This window comes from Anastrepha obliqua, chromosome 1, assembly GCF_027943255.1.
Source record: "Anastrepha obliqua isolate idAnaObli1 chromosome 1, idAnaObli1_1.0, whole genome shotgun sequence".
NCBI lineage: Eukaryota > Metazoa > Arthropoda > Insecta > Diptera > Tephritidae > Anastrepha > Anastrepha obliqua.
Genome location: NC_072892.1, coordinates 158,691,429 through 158,707,045, shown reverse-complemented (window position 1 = coordinate 158,707,045; position 15,617 = coordinate 158,691,429). Strand labels below are relative to the sequence as shown.

The following is a 15,617-nucleotide window of genomic DNA, read 5'->3' as shown; positions in this document are numbered from 1 at the left end:
TCTTAATACATCAGAGCCAAACGCGAGCTTGATTCGAGCGAAGGCCGGTCAGACACACAGAAAGTGGTCTGCAGAGTGGAGTGCACTGTCTGAGACGCCTACCTTTTTCATCTGCTTCGCTCACAGAAAGTGGCCCGTCATCAGTCCAACCAGCTGACTGCAGTCCCTTCTTTTTAATGACAGGAGAACGTGCGACAGTCGGTCGGACATGACAAGAACTTTTATTTAATTTTGTTCAAAATAAAAACTGATGAGTTTTACTCTCAAGTTGTCCTCCAATACCGTACGCATCATGTAATAAAATTTTTAGAAGTTTTCTAAAGACTGATTAAAAATTTTTAAGTTTGATAATTTTTGGAATTTATTAAATTTTTGTGAATTTTCTACCAAGTTTGGAAGTTCGATGTGCACGTTTTTTATTACAAGTACAGTGAACTATGTTTTTGTAAAAAATTAAACAAAAAAATTTAGCTTCAAATATATGGCGGACATTGTGAAAGGTAAAGTGACTTAATTATGCGAGCACTAGTGCATGTATATGTATGTATGTGTGCGTGTGTAAGTTAGTGTACATAAAAATTCAGAAGTATGCCTTATCACCAAAGCTTCTTCGCTCTCAGTAAGCCACTGATAACACGCACAGCTGGGATCACGGCTTAAAAGTAAACAAATCGCTTTTGTATTTTCTAAAATCCACAGTAAAGAGGGCACAACCAATCAATAAAGTCAGGGTTTAAAAATAAATCTTATTTGCTTTCATTTGAAAGTGATCGGTGCAAAGTGTCAGAAGCAAAGTTTTTATTGCGGCTTACAAAGTGTAACGAAGTGATTCACCTAAAGCAACAGCAAACAGAAGATACAATAATAAAAATGAGAAAATCCAATTTCGCCATATTCTTTGTTCTACTCGCAGCGCATAACAGCATCGGGCCGCCCGCCACCCAAGCGCTCCAATTAAACTTGACCGAAAGCTGTGGGAATACCCAAACCTTCTACTGCACTTTGTCGAATATCACGGCCACGCTCACCGATCCGCTCATCGTCGCCAATGCCACGGCACCGCAGCTGTACGAGCTGGTGCTGCGTGATTCGGTAATCACGCGCATCCCGCGCCCGCTTTTCACAAACGCGCCAGCGCTGCGCTCGTTTTTTATGCACAATTGCGGCTTATTGCGACTTACGGCCTACGACTTCCCAACCGGTCTCCCGCTACGCACCTTAGTGCTGCAGCAGAATCGTTTTTTCGATGTGCCAGAGAAGTCGTTCATCGCAATCTATGGGCTCGAGGAGCTGCAGCTCGGACGCAATATGATCCACATGGTGCACAAGAACGCGTTTGCCAGTTTGGAGAGACTACGCTACCTGGACTTGCAGCAAAACGGTATACGCGAACTACCCCTGTCACTTTTTGACGATCTCGTCAACTTGGAGCACATCGATTTGAGCAGCAACAATATAGAGAAGATCGACACTGCGACATTCGCGCACAATACGAAGCTACAAACGCTGCTGTTGGGCGATAACAGATTTTCGCTCTTCGAACCGAACGCTTTGGCACACTTGCCGCGGCTGCATCTACTCGACATCAGCTACAGTCTTGTTGACGAGCTGCGCTTGCAGTCGGTCGATACGCTGCTGATGCAGGGCAGCACGCTGCAGCGTATCGCTATCGCGGGCAGCGCCGTTAAAGTGCACGCGGGCAACAATCAGCTAACCAGCCTCAATATTGCCGACAAACTTAGCGTGCGCGAACTGGATTTGCATGGCAATCGACTTGAAACGCTGGAAGATTTAGTGGGCATGTTGAATCTGCAGCGGCTGGATGTGTCACGCAATCAATTGCAATCGCTGCGCACCTCTCACTCGCCCCTTTACTTGCCCTTGCCAAATTTGGTGCACCTAAACTTGGCTTCCAATCAATTGCAAAACCTGACGTTAGAGCATTTCCTGGTGCTGCAGAAGCTGACACACCTCGATTTGGCCTTCAACCATTTGCTGCGCTTGGATCAGCGTCTTTTCGAGCCACTCGTCAATTTGGAAAAGTTGTATATCGAAGGCAATCGGTTGCACGTTTTCGACTATGAGAAATTTGTCGCTACGCACGCCTATCTCAAAGAGTGCGGCCTATTGGAAAACGAGTGGGAATACCGTTATAAGCGCACCATGTTGGCCTACCTGAAAGAGCACAACATTCAGGTGCCAGTGCGCTTCACCTCGAACAACTACAACAGCAACAACATGGATAATCTTTTTGAATCAACATTGAACTCGCTTTCGGCGCCCGATAAGGCAACTCATCATCGCTATGCATCAACGGCCAGTTCAGTTGATGATGATTTCGAGGAGTTGCACGCTGATGCAGCAGCGTCCGCAGTAGCAGGCATAAGTGGCATTCATCCATACTGGACTACGCGAGATGTGCTGACAGTGATTATATTGTTGCTGGTGTTCCTGGTATTGTTGTTGCAGTTGTTTAGCTTCCTACGCGAGGAGGAGTGTCTGCCAACTTGCTGCAATAGGATGGCCAGAAATGCACAAAGGAACGAGCGTCGACGGCTGGAGGAAGAAGAGGAGGACTCGGAAGTGTAGAGCTATGAATTCATTTACTTGTAAATATCGTAATGAAATTGTTTGTGTAAATAAAAAATGTGCCGTGGGTACATGACACAAAATTTTCTTCATATACAAACGCACCCGATTCCATACTTCAACTCAACTACACAAATTTTACTTTCTAAACTTACTTACTTACTTAGCTAGCAACTACAACCGGTGATCGGTCTTGGCCGCCACCAAAATGTTGCGCCAATCGCTTCTGCATTGCGCGCGTTGACGCCAGTTAGAAACACCAAGGGACGTCAGGCCATCGTCGACTTGGTCTTTCCGAGGTAGATGAGAAAGTCATTTTTTGCAAGTCCCACCAGTCGAAACCTTCTTTGCTGGAGCGTTATTGTCCATTCGCAGCCGCTGAATTTTAACGCGCTTCACTACGTCGATGTCGGCGTACAGACCGTACAGCTCGTAGTTCCATCTTATTCGATATGCATTACATATTTACGCGAATCGGATCATAGATCTTGCGAAGAATTCTTCTCTCCAAAGCTTCTAATAACCGTTTATCGGTGTTCGTCAATGTCCAGGACTCAGCGCCATTGAGTAAGACCGGAAAGATTAGTGATTGTTAGAGCTTTGTTTCAAGCATCGAGAAAAGGCTCTGTTTTTCAATTGCCTACTCGTCTCATATTAGAACCTGTTGGCAAGAATTAATCTTCGCTGGATCTCTTGGCTGCCGTTGTTGTTGGTGTTAACGCTGGCTCCCAGGTGAACAGAGTCTTTGACTACACCGAACTCGTAATTGTCAATTGCAACCTGTTGTCCAATACGCGTAGACTTTTTGGCTGTTGACACTAGGTACTTTGTCCTGGAAAGACTGTACTCTTTTTCCAAACGGGAGAAAGTTACACAGACTACCCGCTGACTTATGCCAACAATGCCGATATCATCAGCGTAAGCGAGCAGCTTGACACTTTTATAGAAAATACTGCCTGAGATGCCGCTTTTGGCGGCGCAAATAATTTTCTTCATTATCAAATTGAAAAAACCGCATACTAAGGGATCGAATTGTCTGAAACCCCGCTTCGTTTCAAATGGCGCCGAAAGTTCTTGGCCAATTCTCACCGCGCTGGTGGTGTTTCTTAGGGTCATCCTGCAAAGCCGGATGAACTTTTTAAACACAGCTTCATTTAGAGATTCCTTCAAAGCATCTCCTCGGTCATATCATCTGCGAAAAAATTACTTCGCAGCTACTTCGGCCTACGATCAATTGCGGGACGAACGATCTTTTTTCCTTTTGCAATCGTGGAGCTGAAAAGTAGTTTGGAAAATTAGTAGTTAAGTTGCTTAAGTGAAGTTATATTTTTACTAATAAATCAAAAACAATTACTAAATACTAAATTATTGGTAAGCAATTCTGTTATATTTTTGTACAAAAATTTATTTGAAATTTTTTATTTAAACACAATATTTAAATGTCCAGAAAACCGCCGTAGCGGAATGGGTCGTTGCGTAACTGCCATTCGGGAGTGCGTAGGTTCGAATCTCCATGCATGGATCAGCAAAATGGTAGAAAACGTTTCTTCTAATAGCGGTCCTCCTAGGCAGACAATGGCACACCTCCGAGAGTATTTCTGACATGAAAAAGCTCCTCATAAAAACCATTTGCCATTCGGAGACGGTTTAAAACTGTAGGTCCCTCCATTTGTGGAACAACATCAAGACGTACCCCTCAAATAGGAGGAGACGCTTGGCCAAACAGCGAACGCACCAATTTTGTATGTATTTTTTTAATTTAAATTGTGCAATAATGAATTTACTTTAGTTACTTACAGAGAGCACCTAAAGTATTTGAAAACAACTTGAGAGTAAAACTAAAAACCTTTACTTTGAATACAATTTAATGAAACTTCATAAACTTTTTACACAACGAATTGAAATGAAGAGAAATCATTCATTGAGATTTCCATTAACTGCAAAAAACTCCACGATCTGGCTCCGCAAACGATTGCTTGTCCGAATCAAATGCTTTTTATTCCAATACACCATAACCGTATTAATTCCAACCCTCAGAGAAGAAATTGTGTTATGAGGATGCCTATTGGTTACACGCTCAACTACGCGCCATTCGTAGTAATCCAGGGAATTGAGATTAAATCAGCCCTCGATAGGAGTTGGACTGTCTACGAGCTGACGACAAATCACAGACGCTCGATCATGTGCTCACGACGGCATAAGACGGTATAATATTATCGCAACATCTTCCAATGTTTCTGTTTTGCTGCAGATGCAAAAGAAACCTCGAAAGCGTATAACATTCATACGGCCATGTGAGAGAAACCAGGGAGCATGCCACACATACCACTGGTATGATGGCACAGAGAGCCATTAGAAGACAAGTCTATAGCATGAAGCTGGCTACAAATATGGTGGACTCAGACATGAATGAAAAATTTTGGTTCATTTAATGGGCCTTCCCGAGGTAATACAAAGTAGTTCCGGGAAGGGAGTCTTCCCAGAAGAAGAGAAGAGGGATTGTTTTAGTGGCTACACCATTAGACGCAGTTGACGACGGTCGCTGTAACCCTACCTCACTCCCCAAAAGAAAAAAAGAGGTTGTCTGTAAAGTCGGTTTACTGACGATAGTTTAACGTGATAACGTCATAAGAAAATACTGATTGAATGGTTGCATTTTTCAAAAGAAAATTTTAATTTTATTTGTTTGATAGATATTTTGTATGGATATAGAGAATGAGGTAACATTAACATAACATAATATACTTTAACGTAACATAACATAACATAACATAATATAACATAACATAACATAACATAAGATAACATAACATAACATAACATAACATAACATAACATAACATAACATAACATAACATAACATAACATAACATAACATAACATAACATAACATAACATAACATAACATAACATAACATAACATAACATAACATAACATAACATAACATAACATAACATAACATAACATAACATAACATAACATAACATAACATAACATAACATAACATAACATAACATAACATAACATAACATAACATAACATAACATAACATAACATAACATAACATAACATAACATAACATAACATAACATAACATAACATAACATAACATAACATAACATAACATAACATAACATAACATAACATAACATAACATAACATAACATAACATAACATAACATAACATAACATAACATAACATAACATAACATAACATAACATAACATAACATAACATAACATAACATAACATAACATAACATAACATAACATAACATAACATAACATAACATAACATAACATAACATAACATAACATAACATAACATAACATAACATAACATAACATAACATAACATAACATAACATAACATAACATAACATAACATAACATAACATAACATAACATAACATAACATAACATAACATAACATAACATAACATAACATGCTGTTCAAGCAAGGTAACGACGCACTTTTTGGTGCGTGCAGCCGGCTACATAGAATTATAAGACGTTATCACGTCAAAAAAATAATAATAACATTAAAACAACAGGTATTATTAACAAACTTGGTTTTATTTTAAATTCTTCAAGTAAATCAAATTGATAATAATCAATAAGAAGGCATATGCAAATACAAATACGTGAATTTATATATGTACATATGCGCATATACATACATATATACGCTCACTTAAGTAGGAGAGAGCAAGATGTCGAACGTTGCCGTTCGTTTGCTTTGTTTGCTTTGTCGTTTGTTCCGCGCTTTCGCTTGCAGTTCATTCAAGGTGACGGCAATGAGCAAGGTAACGACAAATGAGCAAGGTAACACTAATGAGCAAGGTAACGACAAATTTTTTCGTGCGTGCAGCCTGTTAAATCGAATTATAAGGCGTTATCACGTCAAAAAAGGTATTAAGATCTGAGGAGCCTAACTCGCCATAAGTTCGATGTTATGTGGTCATGGAAATTTTCAGCCAGCCAATCCAGGATATCACTACTGTCTCTAGAAACTCGATATATGTATGCACTCGAAGTCCTTGAGTAAAGAAAGGTCTGTTGCTCACAACACCTAAAACCATGGCAGTGGCTGGGAACTTCATGTCCATTACAACAGAAACCTCTGTAGGACTAGAACATAGGCATCTATTCTTCTGGTGATTTCTGCAGTCGATCTTTCGGTCTTGGGGACATTTTTTGTCGTAAAAGAAAAATCAGAGTATATCAGGCGCTTCAGGATGTTTCATTTTGTTTAGAAGGCTTTTTGATCGAATAATTCGATGTTCCCGTATTTGCTCCCACAAAACTGTCTTCTGCGCATAACGTTGAATTTTTACCAGAGATCTCAGATCAGAAACATTAATCTCCTTTGCAAGGGCCCTCCTTGATTCTGCGGAGTCCTCGTCAATGTTCGCTTGCACTTGCTGAATAAATTCTGGAGATCAGATAGGGTCAGAACGCTCCTCGTGTTTTTTGCGTTTTGCAACAGATTCTGCATCGCAATTCATGGCGAACCTTATGAACGAATGAAAGGGCGCACTTAAGAAAATTAAGATTTCTAAATTGGTGTGATTTGCACATAAAGCGATGATAACTGCATGTCTCTTCATTTCTTGAGTTAAGAATGGTTTCGGAAAATTATAGTCATATATATGCATGCCCTCAAGTACCGCATGCCTCCGGTATGAAACTAAAATAAATCCCGAGATTTTACGTCAACCGCCTTCAAATCAAATGATTCAAACATAAAAAAGTTCTATTCCAAAAAATAAAATGTATTTATGTATAATTTTTTACCCTTTATGCGCTCCAATGCTTGTCTGTTTGTATACTGCTGCCAGGTATGTAGGAGTAGGTACGCCTTAGAACCCGCCAGAAACAAAAATGGTGAACGACTACTTGATTACGTAAACCACAACCTTCTTATTGGCGGAACGAAATTTCTGCACCGAAACATTCGCAAATTCACATAGCAGTATCCTGACGGACGCCCTCGTAACCAGATTACCTTCTTATCAGCAGACGTTTTCACAACTTCCCAACCAATGTATATAGCGATCACAAGCCGCGTCTGTATGCTTTCAGGTTGCGAAAAATTCTTGTAGCAGTTGGTCGAAGAACGAAAACATTTAAAAACCCAACTAATCATCAGCCACCATCTCATCAACCAACTTATCACCACCTGATCGTTGACGCGTTTTTCAAGCGTATAATGACGTTCCCCGTCGCATCAGAAATTCAGTGAAAACAGATAAAAGTTACCTAGCCGAAAGTACTGCCAACGAAGCGGCTCATGCTGCAAATACCAACAACATTCGAGGTGTCTACACAGCCATTAAAAAACTAATAAGCAATAAGCCCAACGTACCCCCAACAAAGCAAATGATGGTAGCATTTTAACATCAGATGAAGGCCAATTTAGCTGGTGGTAGGAGTTTTCCAAAGAAACGACAGCACCCGAACGCAGTGCATACAGAAGAAAGCCTAATAGAAGTAGCTCCACAGATCCGCGGTCTTTCGAAGAGATCTCACAAACGGCATGTAAATTAAGATATAATAAATCTCACAGCCCGATGATCTCCCAGCTGAACTGTTTAAGTATGGTGCCAGTATTATTGTCCGTATGCTAGATCTCATTATCTAAGTGCTTTCAGACTGAACAGCTGACACTATCCGTAGCAACTGAAAAGAGGGCGTAATTATTACCATCCCAAAAAAAACGGCGATCTTAGCCAATATAAAAACTACGAGCGTGCATTTGACAATATCTTTAGGGACGCGACATGGAGCTCGTTGCAAAGATGTGGGGTTCCTGAGAATATCATCGATATTATCAAAGCCTCATATAGCAATGCAATGTACTTTTCAAAGGAAAATATAGTGTTAAATTTACCATAAACAAAGGCGTTCGACAAGGCTGCCTCTTATCACCACTCTTGTTCATAGCACTTCTGGGTAGCGTCTTAAAACATACAACGTCTTAAACACACAGAAGTTACAAAAAAACTGCAATGGAGACGAAGTCAAGAATTATGTGAGCTAGTTTTTGCTTGGCTGAACACTCTTAGTTAGTGGTCAAATAAGAGCTACGGTCACGGCAAAATCCTGGCTGGCACTTCGGAGCTTCCCGGATTGGTGGACTATGCACTCCCGCCTACACTTGCCATTATAACGTTCACGACCCTCCTACCCTCAAGGGAAGAGTAGGAACGGGACGATGTAAAACAGGGCGAGTCTATCCATGTACATACATTGGCTTAAAGACCCAGGGTAGGGGGGTGGAGGCGTATACTTCGAGCATCTGGGGATCTCCTTGAGTTTTCGGCTCCCCGACTATTGTAGAGTCTTTCAGGCTGAACTGATGGTAATAATGAAAGCCGCGACACTGGTGCAGTTTGATGCGATATCTGGAAATGACGACTACATTTTCACTGACAGCCCGGCGGCGATAAAATCCCTCACGAAACAGTCGACGACCTCCAAGGAAGTCATGAATTGCCGCACATCTCTTAAGGGGGGGTAAGGGATAAAAATCGATTTTTTTTTTTGCATGTTATTGTAGTAAAACATTTCAAAAATACTGTGTTAAAATTTTAAGTCAATGCGAGCAAAACTTTTTAAGTTATAGAGCATAAAGCCGAGCCGCCTCAAACATCTGCCGAGACGCAGCAGTTGCGCGCGTAGTCCGTTACAAACGTCATAACTTAAAACTTTAAACGCGGTTTTCTCGAACCTTTTTTTTAAAGTGCGTAGTCATTGGCATTTAAAAACTACTTAACCGATCCTTTTGAAATTTTGCACACATATTTTACATATAAAAAACCTCCCCCCAACGTTTTTTTTTTGCCATTTTTTTTTTATATTAAGGTGGTTTTACACCTACAAAATGGCGGCATTTTTTCGTCAAAAATCACTTTTTACTTCAAACGACTACCAAATGGCTGAAAATCAAAATAAATCGTCAAAATAAACGTTGGGGGGAAGTATAACTCATACTTTAACTAAATTATTCGATTTTTTTGATTTCAGATGATTCTACGCTGAGATATGCTGACTACTGAAAAATGTATTTTTGAAAAGACGTCTACGTAAATGTGCTCTCATTCGCTCATTTTGCAATATTTTTACATGAAAATTTTATCAAATATTCTTGAAATATTACTTTATAATATGCAACAACTTTTAATAAACTGACTTGAACCGTTTCGCTACAATAAATTCATGAAAAAAGTGTTTTTTTTTTAGCGTTTATTCCTTGTGCCCCACAGGACAATGGCTTCAACCTAACCTAGTTTTTGCTGATATTTGTTTTATGGGATACAAATTAGCTGATGCCACTGCAAAACTTCGTCAACTAAAAATTAATGTACGTACAGACGGCCTTAAAATAAACTTTCCAAAAACCAAGCTCATAAGGATGCAACCAACAAACACATCCCCTCTTGAGCTTATTACAAGCGGAAACGCCATCTTTATTGAAGATGTGGATAAGTACTGTGAACTCGGTAGTCAAAAAATAGAAGATGGACAATGTAATGTATACCTAAAGAACATGAATACCTAGTTGACAATTTTTTTAGGTTCAGTCGCAGTTTACAATTTTTTGTTTTTTATTCGTGTTTTTCGAAATCGCCCATTGCTCGATTATCTCGATTATTATGTAAGTTGCCTATCAAAACCCTCGGTATAGCCCTTGAGATGAGGTCGTCTCTAAGCCGTACACATCAAGGAGTCATACAGGGAGTCGAGGAAGCTGTAAAAGTGGTGCTGAACGGGTTTACTTTGAAGCATTCCCAGCAAAATGAATGAGTCGAAATAGAGGGGAACTATTGTGAAGACCAAATAAAATAACAAACCGGCCAAACACCAAAATGTATTATAGAAAAACATTTTTCTAATAGCGGTCACCCCTCGGTGATGGCAATGGCAAACCTCCGAGTGCATTTCTGCCATGAAAAAGCTCCTCATAAAAAATACTTGTCGTTCGGAGTCGGCTTGAAATTGTAGGTCCCTCCATTTGTGGAACAAAATCAAGACGCACACCACAAATAATTGGTTATACTTATATTGTGAAGATGTTTAATGAAGTTTTGCTCGCTATTTAATTTGCTTGCGCTTTTTTGGCCAATTTCGTCAACTTAATGGCTACCCCTCGTAGCAGTGTGACTCCACTTGAGCAGCCAGCAAATCTATCTTGATTAAGCGAAAATGGAAAATGAGTTCATATTATTTAATCTTTCCAATCAGTCAAAGCTATCGCGAGAGCGAATTTGACAATTAAAATCAGCCATGCAGTCAAAAGTTGGATGAAAAGCGCGGCCTATTTCAATTAATGTTGTAGGTGTCACGCCAATATAGCAAATATAATATAAATTCTATTCTACAATGCATTTAGATTTCACTCCACTTTCTAACTAAAAGCTCTCTTTATAGTAACAACTCTGCCTGCCTTTTGTGCTGGAGCCCTTTTTGGCTGCTTCTATGAAAAATATTCAGTTAAAAAAGTTGGGCTGGCGTGCGCCCTTTTGGAGCATGCATCATGCGCCTTTTTGCACATGTCACAGGCGACATTGTTGTAGTTGCCTGCAAGCGCAAAGAAAAGCAGAAACAAAAACAATAGTACAACAACAACAATAACATCACCAACATGAGGCATGCAAACAAGCAACTTTGTGCTTTGCTGCTGATACATTTGGCCGATTTGCAAAATACGAATTTCAGTTCAAAATAATTGCACAGGATACACGCCAACTTGCCACATGCTCGTTTGCATACATACATACACTCATGTCACATATGCACAGGTAGAGGTGTGTATGTAAACTTTTCTATACTTAATTTGTATATTTAGTAGCTGCTAGTCCATTGCGTTCAGCTCCAACTGGCCGCTTCCATCAGTACTACAGATGGTGGCATTGTTGTTGCTGTTGCTATTACTATTGCCAATGCACTCTCTCTCTACTGCTGCAAGTGTTTCCATGCCCAGATCCAGTAGTCCGTGTTGCAGTGCTTATACGCATTTGTCGCATACTCGGACGACAGTGGGCGCTAGGCGACGCTTAGTGGACGACAACGACGACGAGATGCTGGGATATGAAATCACAATTTCTGAGAAATTGTATTTTGATTTATTTATAATGTTGCAACAACATGCAGGCAAGCAGTTAATGTCACTTGCAACATGCAGCAGCAGCAGCAGCAACAGCAACAGCAGGAGGAGCGGCAGGTACATTTTATTTCGTATTACATTTTACGTATGTATGTGTGCTTGTATATGTATGTAAGTGCATGCATGCATATGTGAAGCAAGCCAAGTCAGGTAGGCACCAACTACCTACCAATTGGTGCCTTGGCCACAGCAAATTGAATTGGAAATTTTGGAAATCAAAATTTTGATTAAATGAGAAATGAGAAATATGCAAATGTGCAGTTTGTGGAAATTAATTATGCAGCAGTGTATGCTGATGCACAAAGTGCCATATATTTGTATATACATACATATAAACATGTCGCTGTGAGTGTGTGCGTGTGTGAGTGTGTAATACAAACAGTTGCGTGACATAACACGAGCAGCTTGCCATCTGATAAGCGAACGCGGAAACGTAAATACACAAAGCAGCCACATGCACTTGCCAACTAACACAATTACAAGTCCTTACACACACATACACGCCATATATTCGATCCGGGCATGCATTCCCATGCATATATTTAGCGCATTATCTGACCCCTGTGGGCGTTGGAAAGCGCTTTGCTGTCTACCTTTGCGATGAAATTCATTTGATAGCATTTGTTGAAATAATTCGTTGAAGCTGAATAGAATTTTTAAAATGCGCACAAAAGCTGTAATGATTCGCTTTGCTATTCTGTAATTTATGCGAAGAAACTGCAGCTATTAATTAACTGTTCGGGTAAGTGAGCATTTTGTAATTTTAATAAGTTCTGATGGCTTAATTTCGCAGACGACTGCAGCTGCTGATGTTCGTATCTGCTAACGATGCTAATTCCATAAGATTAGGCGGAGTTATTAGCAAATAAGGCAGGCTAAGAAACAATAATTTAGAAATTGCTTGGGCAATGACAACATCCGATGAAGCGACGTTTTGGGTGTTTGAGAAAAAGATTCTGCGTAAGATTTTTGGACCTTCCCACGTTGGCAACGGCGAATATCGCAGGCGATGGAACGATGAGCTGTATGAGTTTTACGATGACATAGACATAACGCAGCGAATAGAGATCCAGCGGCTACGATGGATGAGTCATGTTGTCCGAATGGATACAAACGCTCCGGCTCTGAAAGTAGTCGATGCGGTACCAACTGAAGGCCTCCTCTGCGTTAGAAAGATCAGGTGGAGAAGGACTTAACTTCATTTGGTGTGTCCTATTGGCGCCGGTTAGCACGCGAAAGAAACAACTGGCGCGCTTTGTTAAACTCGGCCAAAATCGCGTAAGCGGTTATAGCGCCAATTAAGCAGAAGAAGAAGGCAGGCTAAACTCAGTCCAGGCCAAACTTTAATCCCCGTGAAAATTTTTTGGTAAAATTTATTGGGTTGTTCATTTTTGGAACTTATACAAACTCATGGCCAAAGAGAGCTTGTAACATTCGAGGGGCGGATGGAAATTTAGTCTTCACTTATAAAAAGTAGACGTTAGGGTTATTATCCGATCTCAATAATCCGTATCTCTAGTAGACCTCTGATGACCTCGGTAGTCTAGCGTAAGTGCACTGGTCTGCCATCCCAGAGATTGTGGGTTCAACATCCACGTAAAGCACGGTCCTCACCATTTTAAAATTTCCCTACTTTCCCTGTTTCTAAAAAAAACAAAAATCTCTCCGCAACCCCAAAAACTTATCCTTTCCATTCCTAATCCCGCACAATAGTCAGCGCATTATTTGCATTGTGGCTGTTAAAACAAGCAAAAAACAAAGAAAAACACACAGTTATACATTGCATCAGTAGCGCCAGCGGTAATAGCGCAGACATACCAAATTTAGCGTAGTCCTCAACCATTGGTGCGATCCTTCTGGCAAAAAAATGTGAAACACAGATGGCGCTCCAAGAAGTAAGAAGGCGTTGTTCCTAAGCAACGACAGGTGGGCATTCCCACTATTTAGAATTGGTAGCGGCAGGCTAATTACCTACCCTGTCAGAAATCAAAAAAGATTAACGAAATCAACGCACGACTAAGTCGTGTCGCGGCTATGGGCAAACAGTAAAGTGAATTTGGTTGTAAAATGAAAATCCTTTATTTATTCATGTAAATCAATTTCATCCCCTTCAAAATAATCCTCTCTCGATGAAATACACTTATTCCAACGATTTTTCCAATCCCCGAAACATGCCAAATAGTCCATTTCCGGTATAGCCATCAGCACCTTCTTCAATTCAGCTTTTATCTCCTCAATCGACTCGAAACGCGTTCCCCGGAGTGGTCTCTTGAGTTTCGGGAATAGCCAGAAGTCACACGGAGCCAAATCAGGCGAATACGGGGGTTGCGGAACGATATGCGTGGAATTTTTGGCGAAATGATCACGAAGAACGAGTGCAGTGAGAGACGGTGCATTATCGTGATGCAAAAACCAAGAGTTGTTGGCCCATAATTCTGGTCTTTTTAGACGAATTGCCTCACGTAAACGACGCATAACGCTCAAATAATATTCCTTATTAACAGTTTGGCCAGGTGGAAGGAATTCATAGTGCACCACACCACGAAAATCGAAAAAAACTGTCATCATGACCTTTATTTTTGAACGACTTTGACGTGGTCTTTTCGGTCTGGCCTCACCTTCAGTACGATATTCGCTTGATTGGTCGGTTGTTTCAGGGTCGTAAGCATAAATCCAAGTCTCATCTCCCGTAATGATGCATTTGAGCTTGTCCTGGTAGTCTGAAAGCATTGTTTCAGACACATCAACGCAACGACTTTTTTCCAAGAAATTGAGAGTTTTCGGTACCAAACGATATTTGACTTTTCGTAGGCCCAAATGGTCTTTCAAAATGGTTTTCACAGATCCTTCTGATATTCCGATCATATCAGTAAGTTCTTTAACAGTCAACCGACGATTTTTGAGCACTAACTCCTTCACTTTATTGACGTCGATGGTCGTCCGGAGCGCTCCAAGTCATCAACACGTTCTCGACCCTCTTTGTACCACTTTCCGCGACAAATAAATTCAACTTTTTTAGTAGTAGTAGTATGCTGTCGAGAGTAGTGAACAACAAAAAAAACAAAGAAAGGTAGGTAGGTAGAAGTGGCAGTCGATATCTAGACCAAGTCACTTAAACCGTTGCCGATCCATTGTAATACCACAGTAGCAATTTTCCTGCTACTCCTCGTTAAACCATTTTGTTTTAAGGGGTTACGGGTAGTCAGAGGCCGAAAAATGATGATTTTCAATAATTTTTTTTTTTTGCTAGTCAATTGCTTTATTTTACAAAAATAAAAACATGGCATTAATACATCATGTTTCGACTTGACTTTAGTAGAATTTCAAAAAACAAAAAAAAAATTAATAATTGTTAAAGTTATCGCTGTTTGTGTGGAGCCCGTTTCTCCAGAAGTCCCTTGCGGTGATCGTCACAAGTCCTTTGAGATTCATTTAAACTCAATTGGACAAGAGAAATTAGTTTTGTTAATAGATAATCTTGTGCCTAATTAAAGATTTTTTTTTTTCAAAATTAACAATATGGCGGTCTCAGGACACATTTTTCAGATTTTCGAGAAAAAACCGATAACTGATTCTTAAAGGAAAAATCGAAATTAAAAAAAAACAAAATAGTTTTGAAAAAAACGCATTTCAAGTTTTGTTATCGGCTCCGAAGCTCCCGAGCGCCCTTTGTTAATTGTTGAATAACTCGAAAAGAATTTATCGGATTCACTTCAAATTTTCGCACAATATTTTTAAGATATTATACTTGAAGAAAATGAAAAACAGAATCCAAGTTTTTGAAAATTCTGACTACCCCTAATGCCTTAAGTGCAAACCCATTGATCTGGCTGACACTTATGTCCCGAAGGTCATCAGT

General features: G+C 40.1%; 1 protein-coding gene across 1 annotated transcript; it reads left to right on the top strand.

Moving 5' to 3' along the window:
• Positions 1–712: 712 nt before the first annotated feature.
• Positions 713–2,689, top strand: LOC129237871 (leucine-rich repeat-containing protein 15-like). Its single transcript, XM_054872840.1, has one exon. The coding sequence runs from the start codon at positions 871–873 to the stop codon at positions 2,587–2,589; it is 1,719 nt and encodes a 572-aa protein (XP_054728815.1). The 5' UTR covers positions 713–870; the 3' UTR covers positions 2,590–2,689.
• Positions 2,690–15,617: the final 12,928 nt, after the last annotated feature.

Bases quoted from the DNA above. Each gene is read 5' to 3' on its own strand.
- LOC129237871 (XM_054872840.1), top strand. From the start codon at position 871: ATGAGAAAATCCAATTTCGCCATATTCTTTGTTCTACTCGCAGCGCAT.